Source organism: Myotis davidii, unplaced genomic scaffold, assembly GCF_000327345.1.
Source record: "Myotis davidii unplaced genomic scaffold, ASM32734v1 scaffold900, whole genome shotgun sequence".
Lineage (NCBI taxonomy): Eukaryota > Metazoa > Chordata > Mammalia > Chiroptera > Vespertilionidae > Myotis > Myotis davidii.
In genome coordinates this window covers 1,884,948-1,901,255 of record NW_006295185.1, presented here as the reverse complement: position 1 = coordinate 1,901,255, position 16,308 = coordinate 1,884,948, and the positions used below count along the sequence as shown (strand labels likewise).

General features: G+C 34.5%; 1 protein-coding gene across 1 annotated transcript; it reads left to right on the top strand.

Moving 5' to 3' along the window:
* The first annotated feature begins 6 nt into the window (after positions 1-6).
* RAP2C (RAP2C, member of RAS oncogene family) lies at positions 7-13,589 on the top strand. Its single transcript, XM_006769885.2, has 3 exons — positions 7-456; positions 2,885-3,197; positions 11,079-13,589. The coding sequence occupies exons 1-2, from the start codon at positions 184-186 to the stop codon at positions 3,161-3,163; spliced, it is 552 nt and encodes a 183-aa protein (XP_006769948.1). The 5' UTR covers positions 7-183; the 3' UTR covers positions 3,164-3,197; positions 11,079-13,589.
* Positions 13,590-16,308: the final 2,719 nt, after the last annotated feature.

Here is a 16,308-nt window from a genome sequence, read left to right as displayed (position 1 = left end):
ACTTCGCTCTCTCCCCTCCCCCCGCCTTTAACTTCCTCTTCTTTCCCCGTCGGGCCCTCCGCTTCTCTGCACTCTCCTCCCCAGTTCGCAGATTTCCGCCCACCTTCCGCCTCCCAAGCCGCACCGCAGCTAGCGGGGCGTTATTTTTCCTCCCTCGTGCAGGAGTGGGTGAAGGGGAGACTCATGAGGGAATACAAGGTGGTGGTGTTAGGGAGCGGAGGGGTTGGCAAATCTGCCCTGACTGTGCAGTTTGTCACTGGGACTTTCATTGAGAAATATGACCCCACCATTGAAGATTTCTACCGCAAAGAGATCGAAGTGGACTCTTCCCCGTCCGTGCTGGAAATTCTGGACACCGCAGGAACTGAGCAGTTTGCCTCCATGAGAGATCTCTACATCAAAAATGGTCAAGGTTTCATCCTGGTTTATAGTCTCGTTAATCAACAGTCTTTTCAGGTAACCAAACCAAGTCTTGTAATTTGTTAAAAGGGGGTGTGGTAATCCTACTTTTACTTCTGGTTTGCTTGAGCCGTGCGTTAATGACTATGTTTTGCTTTTGAAAGTTAGACATGGCGCATTTTTGAGGTTACCCCTGGCATGAAAAAGTATTGGGTTGTTTCTATAGAGAGTAGTAAAATAACAACTGTCAACAAATATTTTAAACTTTTTTTTTTAAGCCAAAGAAAAGTGAAAAAGAAATAGGTCATGCCGCGTATATTTAGTTTGGAATATAACTTTCTGAAGTTGCTTGTTCAATTCAACAAGTATTGATTAATATACTCAACAAAACATTGACAAATAATCTCGGGTAAATACAACATTATGGAAGGAAAATTATTTGGAGCCTAATATCTGTTGCATATATAATTGCTTTGTGGTTGTTTTCCCCCACCCCTTCTCTGTGCTCACCCAAGTTTCTCAACCAGATTCATAAATCTTAGTGCTGCAAGACGAACTTGAGAACTGCCTTCTAGGCATTTTACTTACTTGGGGCATGTGAAGGAAAAGTTACTAATTAAAAATGTAGAATGCCCCTCCTTTTCTCCAGTTATCCAAATTGTTTCTGATAACACTGACTATCAAAAGTACGGGGATCTGAGAACATTGAACAAATGCAGATTTATAATCCTGGCTGGGTGGCCAAACTGGAGATGGTCCAGTTTCCTCGGAAAATCTGTCCTGTCCTCCATTAAGAGACAGGCTGAAGGTTTAACATTATTTTAAGAGATGCAATAAATGTTGCTATTTATTCCTTGAAAATACCTCATATTGACCCATTATATTGACCTCCATTGATTTAGGAAATGGATATTTTTCTACATTTAAAGGTATTCAGTTAATGCTGCTTACTTAAGAGACATTAAGTACTTTAAGTCAAGGCAATGTGCTAATTCCACTTTTCTTAGTATTTTAAAGTACTATAGTGAACTTTTTCAGTAACCAGATATAGCACTGCAGGATTTTTTTCTTTTAAAGATAATTCCAGGCGAATGAATAAAAGTTATATTGACCAAACTCAAGTCCATCTTATGTAGGCTTAAATTCCAAAGCAAGAATATCATAACAGCGTTTTCCCCCCAAAAGTAGTAAAGGTGCTATTTGGCTGGCATTTTCTTTCTGAAGGATCTTGGGAAATTTGTTATTCTTTTAGCTGACTCTCTTGAGGCTGGAAGTTTTTGGAAGGGTTTTTCATAGGATTTCAATTATATCTACTTCTGTTATAGCCATAAATACGGAGTGAAAATTCTGCAATTATTTCAACAGAGCCTTAAACTCTTTTAAACTTAAATGCCATAAGTTTGGATTCTCAGCTGAACTTGGGTTTCTATGAAGAGGCAGGGAAAAAGAAACTTAACCATTGAATTGATACATGATCATATAAAATTGTTGCAAATATCACATAACTATGTTTTTTGTTAATTTTCACAGCCCCCTCTTTTTTCTTCATCCTACCTGTGAATATTCTGTTTACTGTAACTAAATTAATCACATATTTATATTTAAGTTAAAACTTTTAAGTTATGAAAAATCAAAAAAGTATAATGTTAGTATAAAATCTATGATATTGTCTTTAATCAATACCTCCTTCCCCCAAGTTGATGCTACTGGAGAATTGCTAAGGCTCTTATCTTTCGTGATTAGTTGTAACTACTTACAAAAAATAATACACTTGGGGTAAAATTCAAGTTGTAAATCCGAATGTAGGCAAAGAAAAGTATGACTTTTTCCCACCCAGATTCTCACCTGCCTGTCCATCCCAGGAGCTGCTCATTGTTACAATAGTTTCCACTATATTTAACATATTTTAAGGTATTTAATTTTACTGAGATAAAAATATACCATTAAATTTAAAATGAAACATATAAGTGCAGGAATCTATTTTTAACTTTGTTCTAGGCATGACACAGTGTTTTTGTTTTCACCTTAAACACTTTTCTCTCAAGTGCTCTTACTAAATGGCTAGGAATGCATAGATGCTATAATCCTGTGCTAGGATATCAAGTGTTAGGAGGAGTGATGACAAGCTCTCAGGTTTAAGGAGATGGGCAAACACCTTTATATATGAATGGATTCATCATATTTGGGAACTTACTCTTTAAATCAGTAGACTGTGGGAAAGAAGTGATTAAATGAATCCTAAAGTTAGTGTGCAACCTACATTTTATATTCTTAACGGAAATCCAGCAGGTAGAGTCTGTGGAAATAATCTAGTGCCAACTTGAATGGAGAAAATGACATTTTCTCTATTTGGGTGTGTGGTTTTATTTTGGATTCAGCTTTCTTTACTCACCGAGGTGTGAGCTCTTCTTAGATTGCAATACTTCTGTTATGGTTATGCAAACAGCATAATTTTTTTTCTTTCTTTTTGTGATTGTTTGAATAGGATATCAAGCCAATGAGAGATCAGATTGTCAGAGTGAAGAGATATGAAAAAGTCCCACTAATCCTAGTAGGAAATAAAGTGGATCTGGAACCAGAAAGAGAGGTTATGTCTTCAGAAGGCAGAGCTCTGGCTCAAGAATGGGGCTGTCCTTTCATGGAGACATCGGCAAAAAGTAAATCAATGGTGGATGACCTTTTTGCTGAGATCGTCAGGCAAATGAACTATTCATCCCTGCCCGAGAAGCAAGATCAGTGTTGTACAACTTGTGTTGTCCAGTAAAAAAGATAACCTCAATCATGGCCATACCGAGCAGGTTAGTCGTTGATGGAATCTTATGAACCAGAGAGTGTTTTGTTTTTGATCATATATAGCAAAGCCGGTTAATATTAAAACACATTGTGCTACCTTAAATTTCTTTATTTTTAAAGTAACATTTCCCTTTGCACAAAATAGTCAACATTCAATGCCAAATGCCTGAAAAATACAGATAAGGGAAACAAAGGTAAGAAATTGCTTGTATTTCCATCAGAAGATGTATTTTTTCAAGTGAGTTACTGTTCTCTTTCTGCTTGATTGATAACATTCCTATGGGGTGGGGTGCGTTAAAGGATAGTACACCTTTTCAGTGTTTTGGTGATTTAGCATCCAGAACGCACAAGAGAGCATCCGTTAATAATTTCAAAAGATGATTAGTTTTGTTCTCTACACTTTTCTATCCTTGACTAGAGAGCTGCTATAATTGAAATCATCAATTTACTAATCACCCAAATGCTTGATTTAACAGAATGATTATTTAATCAAGTTCATCTTTTGTACCTGGCACTTGAGGGACTTAAGTCACTTCTGATAATAACAAATTATAGTGCCACAGTGTACCTTGACTTCATCATGAATATATGGTTCAAATGAGAATCTGGCAAAATCATCTGTGATGTGTTAGAAGAAACAGTTCCAAGCCCAGGAAATGTTTTTGCTCATTTTAATAAATAACAAACTTAATAAAATAATAACAAAACCTTGAAACTTTTCATTGAGTTAAATAATGACTTATTAAAATTTTTTCAACTGAATGAGTTTTTGGAAAAGTTGATATATAATACTTATTGAGCATTTAAAATTAGATTATTTATTCATATCATGATTTTTAAATGTAGACATAAAAATTGGGCAAATAACTTCACTTAGTAACATTTAGATAATGAGATAAAACAACCAATAGTCTGGATGACTGAGAAATCATAGCAAATGCCAGACTAGCCCGACAACATTAGGAATGGAATTGATTATTTTGAGCCAAGACTGACCTCAAGTCTAGAAGGCAGTGCTACAAATGGCAACAGGCATTTCAGATCGCAGTGATGATTTCTAATCAAAGGTCTGGCTTCATATGTACTTCCTGGACAAAAGACTAACAGCCCCTAACTCATCTTTTCGGACGAGTTCCTGTCAGGTAGTATCATCTTTGAAAAGGAAAGCTGGCAACAGCGTTTTATTCAAAGTGCTTTCACTCATCAGCTTTTCAGCATACCAGAATTTGATGGAAACTCATTTATCTTCTTATACCTAGCCACATCTGTTACCTTATAAAATCACCGTTCAGACTATAGTCCAACATGTTTTACTGATAGTGTTGCACTTACACTATAGTCTTTTGAGGTAGTATATAGGTGATCAAGACTCATGTTCTTGTTTCTATAATCTCTTGTCTTAAACTGTAAGCCAACTTCAAGTTTGAACAAGGTCTATATAGTGATTATATCTTCACCATTATGCTCTATTTCTCTTCCTGACACTTTTAACTGGACAAATGACAAAAGTGTACATGTTTTAATTTTATCATTTAAAAAAAATCAACCAGTTCTCAAAAATGTTCCCAGTTTTCTTTCTACCATTGTTATAGACCGCTATAGAAAGTAAACAGAATAAAATTGGTCTCAGTCAAATCAGCAAATGGGCAATTTCTAAAGCTATTTTTTAAGTCTTATTGTGGATTATTTCTGAATTTATTTTATTTTATTATTAGTTTTTTAAGCGAAAGCAGTTTATTGAGAGATAAACAGACTCCCTTTTGCAGGGGGTGGACCCAAGTAGGTTTCCTGAGTTTATTTTATTTTGTAACTTTTGTGACCAAATTACTTTTAATCCATTTGGTTACCTACAGAAATGATTATTTTTTTAAATATTTCAAGCCAAGTCTGTTTACATATTTTGTTAACACACTAAAAATCAGAAAATATTAATACCAATAAGTGCTCATTTTTTATAATAATGGCTCAAGTTGCCTGTTGGCATTCCAGTGAATGACCTTTTGTGGAAAAGTCTTTTAGAACAAAGCACATTATATGTAGTTTTTTATATTCCGTCAAATAAGATTGAACTGATGTGTATTGAAATCTGTAATCTGAGGTCCAGAAAATTTGTGGTTGTACTTCTTGCTCACTATTTATCTAAAAAAAATTCTGAATCCTGTAGCTTGAGTCATGAAATTCTGAAGTCTGTCAGTCCCAAATCTAGATTGAATATCAAACTTTGACAAGTAAATGTGATTTGAGAAATGCTGTCCTTAATATTATGAAGAGTACCTTGTCCAAGTTAGAAATAGTAAGACTCGTGTAAGTCAGAAGTACTGTGATGGCTGAAAGAGAAAAATTATTAATGCTCTAAGAATTGCTTCTAATAATTCCTCATATTTATTTCTTACCACCTTTCAATTTGGGTCATCACTCTCTTGCCCAACACCTGTTTATTTGCATGGCTCCCAGGATTATTTCCTCACCTTTCAACACCCCACTGGCAGTAATCTTAGTGTAAGTTTGGATTCAGAGCCAGATTCTTTATGTACTGCTTTCAAGGCTGGTTTCCTTACTGACCTGAGGAGCCTTGCCATCAAGTGCACTGAAGGACTTCTTTTACTGTGCAGCAGCGTTGTAATAGAAACCCAGGTCAGTGTTGCAGCCTGTTTCGCTTTTACTAACTACATCAGAGAAGCTTTTACTAGCTCCTCTGTGTTGGTGTGAATAATTGATAGGTGGCTATTTTGGAGTATATATACTGTTGTTGAGAATGACGGCTGTTTTGTTAATCTCATAATGATATGAAAGAATTAAATCACAGTGCTGGAGGGTGGTCAGGAAAAGGAGAGATCACATTCAGTTCGAGCTGGTTTCTCAACATTCTGGGATTTTTGTTGCAGTGGGTGTAGGATGTTTAGCAGCATCCCCCCCGCCCCCAAGTTGTAATAAGCAGGAATATCTCCAGACATGGACATATGTCTCCTAGGGGGCAAAATTCCCACTGGCTAAGAAGCACTGATTTAGATGAATTGGGGAGCAGTAGCATTTGAGCCAGGCCTTAAAGAATAGGGGGGGCAATGAAGGGAAAATGGGGGGACATCTGTAATACTCTCAACAATAAATATTTTTAAAAGAATAGGTAGGATATGAGTGGGTGGGCAATGGCTAGAGGTGATTCCAAACAGAGGGAATGCCAAAAAGGAGTAAAATAATATCCTAAAATATTGTGTTGATTTCCTGAAAGGAAGATGGGAAGTGCAGTAAAGTTATCCCTTAAATGTGATAATTTGGTAAATATCCTTTTGGCAAATAGACATTTTTAAAAGATTAGTTTTCAAGGATTCCTATATCCCAGTCCAATATTGACAAAAGTTATTAAAAAAATGAACAGGAATAAAAAAATGTGCTCTTCGCTATGGTTTGAAGATCTGCAAAATTTGATCTTATTTTCTCCATGTATTATGGAAAGCGTTCTCCCAAAGAGATAAATGGTACGTAAGAGTACCAAACGCCAGGAATCAAGCTGAAAGAACAAAGATCATTATGTCAGCCTCAGTTCATTATATATGTCATCCCGAAGAAAAAGGGAGATTCTTAATTCAAGACTAGCACATCATTTCACATGGCAGCAGAATGCCTGGGATGTTAACAAAGGCTCCTGAAAGGCTGAACAATTTATTAATGTCATTTTAGTCTAGCTGGCCTTACTATTTCTAAACACAGTGGAATTGATTAATATTTTAATTTTTAAAAATGTGTGGAATCAATTGTTTCTATTATTTTTCCATCTTTTAATTAGATATGATATTCTGGGGAATTAGCAATTGTGAGGAGAAAACATGAAAATTAAATCACATTGTATACTTTAATGTGCTGGCATTTTCATATCCAAGTTAAATATTAATCATACCAGTAAAACACTGGGGTGGAATTCTGTTGCAAAAGTTACAGTTAGATACTTCTCCCCGCCCCCAGCCCTATTTTGCACATCACTTTGAGTGGGGAAAGTAGCTTATTTTAAACGCTCATTTGTCATCCAGTTCAAAATGAGCCTGTGGCATGGTGGTTCTGAGTGGAGGAGAAAGCATGCTTTAGTGGTAGTGTGTACCATAAAGACCTGCAATGGCCCTAGGGTAGAAAGGGAGAACAGAGTTGCCTTGTCCTTTCTGCCCTGATCATTCTCTCAGACCTTTACTAGCCCCTACAAGGTTCATGGTTTGTGACTGTTCAGAGTGACTAGGTGCCTGGTTAGACCTGCTCTGGGTGTGGAAGTGTCTGGTGATTAGAATGATTCTTTTTTTATATCTGTCCCCTCTTTAGTTGCTTCCTTTAACCTCCAGATTAGGCTTTTATTGCAGAATAAAATGCATGGGAGCCATTTAGTTTTACTTCATTACCTCTGTGGCTTAGAATGAACCATCAGTAGAATTAACAAAAATTGCATCGTGGAGATGGAGAATTGCCACCGAGGAAGTATTCTAGCCATACTACAGGAAAGATTCCCCTCGTGGGATTATTTCTCAGTAGAATTCTAAAATCCAGAAGATAGTATCATTAAGAAAAACTTATCCTCTCAAAAACATACCCCCAAATTCTTTTGATTAACCACAGTCTTAGGAATATTGGATACAGTAAAAGCAATTTAGAGATGAGGGGAGCAGTGCCCTCCCTACCTGGTCTAATTCAAAGTTAGCAGCTAGGATCAAATCATTGGGCTCACACTGCTAACTGCTTATTATCAGTGGACATGGTTATACTATCTAAGATCTCAGAATTGAACTCATCATATTAATTTAAACTTAACGAGATTTTATTTTAGGTCAGGACATAAGAAAACTTGCTTATCCCTTCTCTCCTACCCTGAGTTCACCATAAATTATTGGGGTGCATGTTCTCCATAAAGCAATGTTCCACTTTCATTCAAGCATTCTTCTATAGTTCAGCTTTTGCTCTCTGGGTTTAATGGGTGACAGGTGAGCACTTTTAACTACCCCAGTCCTCCCACTCCGCCCCCAATAAGCTTTAATATTATTATGCAAATTAGGATAGAGAAACAAACAAGATATTTAACAAAAACATAGCTTCTATCAACGGCTGGAATTCCTAGCGTTTTGCCAATATAACTAATATTTACTTGGATATGAAAATGCAGAGTAAAAAACGTGAAGGGAAATTTAGTTTTTAATTTTTTTGATAAATTTCCAGAATACCATGTCTAAAATGAAAAAAAAACTTAAAATCAATTATGATTGCATATTTATATTTGCTAAAAATGCCAACAAATACCATTATATTTAGAAATGGTAAGTGCAGCTAACCTAAAAAGTCACTCATAAACTGCTAAGCCTTTCAGGAGCCCTTGTTAAAATCCCAAGCATTCTGCTGCCACGTGAAATGATGTGCTAGCCTTGAATCAAGAATCTCCCTTTTTCTTCATGCTGACATAAATAATGGTCTTTGTTCTTTCAGTTCTGTGTTTGGTACTCTCATGTACCAATTTATCCCACTTAGGAGACCCTATTTCATAATTTCCTGAGCAAAAAGTTTGGCCTGTTATTTGGGATTTTTCTTTGGCTCTTCCATAACAAAATCTAATTAGAAAAAAGTGAAAACAGTTACAAAAGAGTTTAAACAGAGGCTTCCAGAGTTAAGATTTGTTGGGTGTCTTGCTGGAAACTTGAGAGTGAGGACAAGGATCACTTGTGTTCTATCTTACAAGAAGCAAGTTATACTTTTGCAGTGTGGCTGCAATATCCTGGGAATTAAAAAATATGAGTTTGACCAGCTGCCTATAAAGCTTCTAGAATGTTTTTTAAATGAATGAGAGTTGTTAGTACAGTGAAAATTTTGCTGTCACAGTGAGAAGCAATAACATTTATATTTTACATCTTGTGAAATTCTGAGACTGTCCTTTTTGCTTAATATAAGTTTTTGCTTAATATAAGTTTTTGCTTCAAGATTTATTACTCTAGAGAATTAAAATTTATTACTCTCTCGAAAATAGCTGGTATTAATACTTTGTTTATTTAAAGGTATGCCTCCTATTAAAATTGTCAAGTATGACCCAGAATTTATCTATGTCTCTAAGTTCACTGGAGTATTGTCATCCTGTGGAATATTGATGGAGCAAATGTTAACCAGGTTTTTAGAGGGTGGTAAATAATGCATATATCACCTTTTATTTAATGTAGATCATGGTTAATAAACTGGTTTGTATTCTTAGGGTTTATTTTGGCTAGAAATAAATAATCACTATTTCCTCAATCTAATTTCAGAGAATGCCTGAATTATTAAATCATCACATAATATAAGTTTTCACTGTTTTAGAGACATAATCAAATTTGAAAATCAAAAATCTTTATAATTGTTTAATTTGAAAAATGTGGATTAAAATTTATAGCAAACTTATTAATTCACATTAATTGAGGAAAATTTACAGTGGATTATGGAAACAACTTCCCAGAGAATTGCATGTATGACATATTGTGTTCAAATAGGTATGACAATTCAAATGAGGGTAGAAAAATGAAATGGTCTTTAGTCTGGGTATCAAAGATTTAATCCTGACCTTGTAGAAATTTGTAACATAGTTGAGAAATGAAAAACTACCTTATATTTCACAGATAAAGTGCTTTTACATATTTTATGATATTTACCAAATGTCTGGTGAAAGAATTTTTACCCTTATTTTAATAATGAGGAAACTGAACTTGCCCAAACTTAAATAACCAGTGTCCCAATTAACAATTTCCTTTAATACAAAATGTTTTAAATTTAATTGGAAAAATGTTTTTATAATAATTTTTAAAGAGACAAACTTTTGCCTATTTTTCCTAATGTATTTGGGTGACAGAATTGCAACAATAATGGGCAGAGAGACATTTTTTTAAAGTAATTATTTTACGATATAGTTTCCTATAAAGAATTCTCTCAGGCTCTTTGAATACAAATAAAAGTGTAGCTGTCAAATCACATTGAAATTATGCATGTATAAACATTGGTAGAGCCCTTAGATTATCTTAAATTGGTTTCACTTGACAGTCTTTCATAGTTGCTATTCTACCGTTTGTTTTTTGGCTTTATTTAACATTTTTTTTTTTTACATCACATATAAATGTAATTCCACTCTCTGAAGCTATTTAGTGACCCAGCACAGTTATAGGACATTATGTTTGAATAATGGACACCCCCTCTCTCCAATATTAATTAGAAGGGCAGAAGTCTAACAATTGTAAGAGCAGAGACTGAGACATCCCAATCATAAAAGTTCCTATGGTTGGGAGAATGTCCCAAAAAGGGCAGATCAGAGTGGAACGTCTGAACTCCAGTCACCAGCATATCTCAAGTCAGGGCACCTAGTAGGTGTTCAATAGCTAGACCCTGATGATATTACATTTTCATATTTTAAATTCTCAAAAAACAAAACCCCTAAATTTTGGGAAAGTTTTGTTCGCATACTTATATTAGCATATAAGTAGTATACATTTAATTCTAATACCATTTTCCATTAAAAAATAAACATATCAAATTCAAAGTAGAAATAACATGTGCTACTTTTATACTGTAAGATCATTTTTTAAACCAGTAAGAGCATTTTTTATATTGTATGATGTATAATATAAGCATGACATATAATACTATTTAAAAAATAAACTTGGGTAGTTACATATGTGCAGTTTATTATATCCAATGCATCATTAGAGTGTTTCTACTTTTTAGTGACTTTTATTGACCATGGAAAATTACTTTTTTACTTAAACTGATGGTGAACACAGTACAATTTGACCTTAAGATAGTTATTCTGATCCCACTTCCATGTGTTTATAGATGTTGTCAGTATTCTCATTTTAAACGGTAATCTATGTTACTATGTTTTTATGAGATTTTTATCTTAATTGCAGATAAAACTCAGAGGAAATTTGCACAGATGCTGCTTTGGAGAACTTTACAACCTGGGTTGCAGAACTGAGCCTTGGTAAACCTGTCTCTATTACAGCATGTTGCCATACATCTAATTAAGTGCATAAGGTCTTTGGCCTTCAAGATCCATTGACCTTAAATAGAAATGCTTAGCACGTTTACCATATGTTTAAAATTTTTTCTTTACCAATCAGTCCTTTTGTAGCTTTCTAAGTTCTTATTGATGGCTATTATGCAAGAATTAATTTTTAATATTTTAATTGATTTCTTTAATCAGTTTCTCAACTTGTATTTATTAAATACTCAAACTCAGTATTACCTACTCAATGCCTTTTAAAAGAAAGTTATAATGGAGAAAAAAATTGAGCCTTAAACAAATGGTTGCTTCTGTATATTACCTCGTACCAGTGCTTCATCCTATTTGTAAAATCTTTCTCCTTTAAATGGTTGGTTAATACTTTGAGACTTTGTTTACGTGTGGCAGTGTTGTAAAAAGAAACTAAATATCACATTTTCACCTGAATGGATGGAATATCCCTTTTCTTCAAGTGCAGTTTGTAATGTATTTTTGTAGTTAACATGTTCTGAAAGTCACAATTGATATTTGAAATTGACTGTAGAGCATTTAGCTGAAGAGTTAAATATTTGATTCCATTAGGTTTTCACATGTGTTAATCTCATTTACAGCATCAAATTGCAGCAGTAACATTTTCCTTTCTGTTAAGTTCTAAATTTAGTTATGACCTACATAGCAATGCCTTTGAAAAGGGATATTGTATCCATGGTAAATTAATTGTATATCTAAACAGAGATAGCTCAGCTTTGCCTATCAGGCTTGTAATTGACATCTAATAGACTTCTGCACATGTAAAATTGAATTCAAGTAAAATCATATACACTTTCTAGTTCTTAATATTTGTCTTTCCAAATAATAGTTTAAAGCAATATTGTTAAAGTTTTCTTGCACTATCACAATTGCTTTTTAGTTATTTTAAAGAAGCATGTTCGTAGTAGAGACGAAAATCTGTGTAACAGGAGGATAGCGCCAAGTCTCTGGGCTTTTTTTTTTTTTCAAATGTGCTTCTAATAGCCATTGCCTTCCATGTTGTTTACCTAATCAGCACATTTTGTCTGAATACTTGAACATTTTATCAATAACACAGATATAGAGACAGAAAGGAAATTTATAAAGAGTAATCTTTTGGTTCAGTTTTAACATCATGACAAATGCTTTTTCTAGCAATGATTTTAACATTTTGTAAGTTTGACAGTATTTTGGTTTTGGGTTTTTATTTGATTTAGTTGTGTGCATTTAATTTGCAGAAGTTAATAACTGCAGCTCACCTACTGCACCAAAGTTCTCGATTTTAGGAGCCCAGCTTTAGTCATTTGAACATGCTTCTAAATAAAACAAAATTTAAAAAACCAAAACTATACTTTTCATCTATAATAATAGCTCAATAACTTTGTCAAGGAAAGGTCTAATATATGCAGTGATGGTTTATGGAAGGGTGTGGCAATTTTAAATTTATATTGTGTGTGATGTTCAAATAAAGTGATATCTACATTCATGTGATTTATTGGTCAGCATGACCATTAATTATTGCATAGAAATTGATTAAACTTTGATTTCCTTTTTTTAAATCGTGTTGCATTTGATTCCTGATCAAATTCCCTCAAAGTGAACCCTTGATCTTAAGTTTTGAATTTTATCTATCCTGAGATTATAAGGGTGGAGGCAAAACATTGTTTCTTATTTATTAACTGCTTGAAATGGATACCTAATTTAAGTTTGCACTTTAATACCAAACTTAAAACCAAACACTCAAAGTTGGTTAAGTGATTGTGGTTCATCTTTATTAGCTGTGTGAAATCTAAAGGAATCAAATAATTCATGATGATTTAAATTTCTGCAGATGGATTTTTTTATACAGTTTCTTTCCTATGGGTAGTTTTTCTCATTCATTTCCCCTCTTTCTCCCTCTGACTCCCTCCCTTTCTCCCTTCCTTCTTCCCTATCTCTCTCTGTCACTAACCTCAGCAGCAAATTTAACTTGAATTCACTTAGGATCACAGGAATCAGGGGAAAGTGATTTAAAGGTGGTTTCTCCAGCACATTTTAAGAAAAGGGACCAAAAGTTATTTTAGCTTCCTTAATAGATTGCATGTCACGTTGCTTATTAGGAAAATAAATTAATATTAAATGCAATATATGTCTTGTCTTTACTATGGCATCTGTTTAGGAGTTGTTCAAATCACTGCAGTAGGGCTCTGCAAATAAAATCATGTAGCCTATTATCATGGATCTAATGTACTGTAACTTTATCAATGAAAGCTAAAAATATCAAATAACAAGTACAAACATTGAACAATGACCTATAAAGATTTGTAAAAGTAAAATTTTTCCAATAGATTTCATTCTTGTCATTTTGTAAGACGACCCTGCAGTCCACCTGTTTGTAACTTTTTTAATAAAATAGACATATGTATTACTGAGGTTGATTTCTTGAATTATTTGCTGTATTGCTACTTGTTCTAGATTTGCTAGCTTATAAATCTCTTTCTCATAACTTAAAGTCATTACTTTTTATAAAAATGATAATGGGTATTACAGTACATGTTTAAACAAGTTAAATGTTCACTTGTGTCCTTAGTCTCCATTCTGGCATATGTGGGGGAAATTGTTATATATCTTGAAATGTGTATTTAATCAATTGAATCACAAATAAATTAGAAATTATAAAAAATGGGTAAAACAATAATACATATAGAGAAAGTGGCCCCATAAATCTGTTGGCTGGGAATTGTCCAAGTATAGGTAATTTCAGATGGTATTAAACAATATTATCAAATTTTGAAATGCTTAATGAATTAAGAAAATTCAACATAATTAACTTATTTTGTTTTATCTAGTGAGAAGTTTAATAATGTACTGCCATAACTTAATAATTTTAAATTGCTGAACTGAGTAGATTTTTTTAACCTGTAGGTTTTTTAAACTCCTAATCTTTTTTAAAAAGTTGGACAGTTCTGTCTATCCAAATGTGTATGAAATGGATTACTTTTTTTGTAAAAATGTTCATGCTTATATATCTGTGTCATAATATATAGAAAATATCTTATTATATTACCATTGATTACTGGTCCTTAGTTGGGCACCAACACCCCAGGTATACTTTTTTTAATTTAAAATCTTTATTGTTTAAAGTATTACATGTTTCCTTTTTTTCCCCACTGACCACTCCCAGGACACTCCCACCCCCCAACACATGCCCTCAGCCTCCTACTGTCTATGTCCATTACCCCATGTATACTTTACTAGATGCAGTCCTTGAAGTCCAAAAACCCTTTTCTGCAATGAAGGCACTCATGATTTCAGGGCCCTCTCCCTTTTCCACTGAAGGAGTAGTATACCTTCATTTAGTAAGGTTAACATTTTGGGCAGGATGGGGAGTAAGGAGAGATTTATTGATTGAGAAGGTGCCAACAGAGAAGACAGGAGAAATTGTGGTGCCTCAAATCAATCTTAAGAAGGTACAGTGTTCACACTTCTTTTATGTCCAGGGAAGGGGAAATGGGAGGGGCAAGAGGTGATTGACAGTAGACATCTGGCTGCCATCAGAGTCCAAGAAAGATTTGACACAGGGTTTCTGTAAATCTTTGATAAATAATCATCATTTTTGTACTTATCTTCTCAGGAGAGGCACCTCTGGTTAAGGGGCTGGTTTTGTAAAACTGAAGCAAGCAGAATTCCTCTAATGATTAGCATATTTATATGCAAGACTGAGCAGGAGCCTGAAGGCCATTGGAAGAACTCAGATTTGAAGAGCATTTCACTCTTAAAATTACCCCCTTTTTGTTGTTCAGTCCTTAATCTTGAGGGAAATAGGGCAACTGATCCAGGTTCAATTAATAGGGAGGGTTAGCTTTAAGATGCAGTCAGACTTGTATGCCCGTTGTGCCCCTCTTATTAGGCTCTTACAATGTCATGTGCTCGCCTCTTTCTCGATGGTCCCTGAGTAAAGTTAACATTTTTAGCCAAGTGAATAACAGAGAGAGGGGGTGAGAGGATGGAGTAGGGTAAGAGCTAGGGGATACTACCATGATGAGCCAAATCAGGGTTATCAGTAGGGTACTCTGTCACAGCCAGGTGACCTTTATTTCTTTCCCTTCTCTACCCTCTTCATGTTTTTCTTATCCAGGGAGAAGATTCATCTTGTCTTCACACTCCTCCAGGATATAGCAGGTTGAGTTCAAGATCCAAGGTTGTAAGACTTTTTGCTGAGAAAAGGGACCATTTTCCAGAAAGGCTCCTGCTTCCAAATATATCTATCATTGAAACCTTGCTGCTATCTGATAGTTTGGACTTTATTGTCCCCATTTTGTTGTTGATGAAACCAAGGCTCAGGAAAGTTATGACTTCAGATCATAAAGGCAAGGTCAAACAATTAAAATGTTATCAAAAGTTCTTTCAGACAAGCTGTAAAACAATTCAAAATTGGGTAGAGTCAAAATAAGTGCTATTAAAATTATAAAACTCATGGAAACAAGAAGGAATAACTTTTAAATCACTATGATAGTCCATATGTAACAGAATACTCTGGGTCCTATTTAAAAGTAATATATTTGTTATATTGCTAAGAGTTTGTATAAGACATAAGCTATTTTCATTATAACTATTTTTCTTTGGAAAGGCAATTGTCTTAAATCAGGATTTGGCAGCCTTTGGCCACTAGGCAGAATCCAGCCCAGTTAGTGCCAAAAAACTGTAGCTAGATTTAGCAGCTGTATCCTGAATCTATTGCAGAGCTCAGCTGCACCCTTTTGCTACCTTAACATATCATATTTGAATGGAGATCCGGAAGTGCAGCTGATCCCAGAGACATCCTTTGTCAGTAGCGACCTACTTCTGTGCTTCATAAGCATTACTCTCTATACAGGCCCAGACTTCCATATTCCCAAACCCAGTGGTCCTGCTATTATAATTCATGAGTTTCCTCCCATAAATGGTGAGCTCCTTGAATACAAGGCTTTGCCTAAGTCCTCTATTCATACACAGTGCTTACCTTTAGTGCATTATAGGTGTTCAAAAATATTTTTTAAAATTATAGTCACAGAATCAGTGTGGTAGATGGGTATTCACTCTCCAGAGAATTCTAAATCAAACATTTTCTACTATTCTTTTTCATTTCTAGTAGTTAGGTAACATGG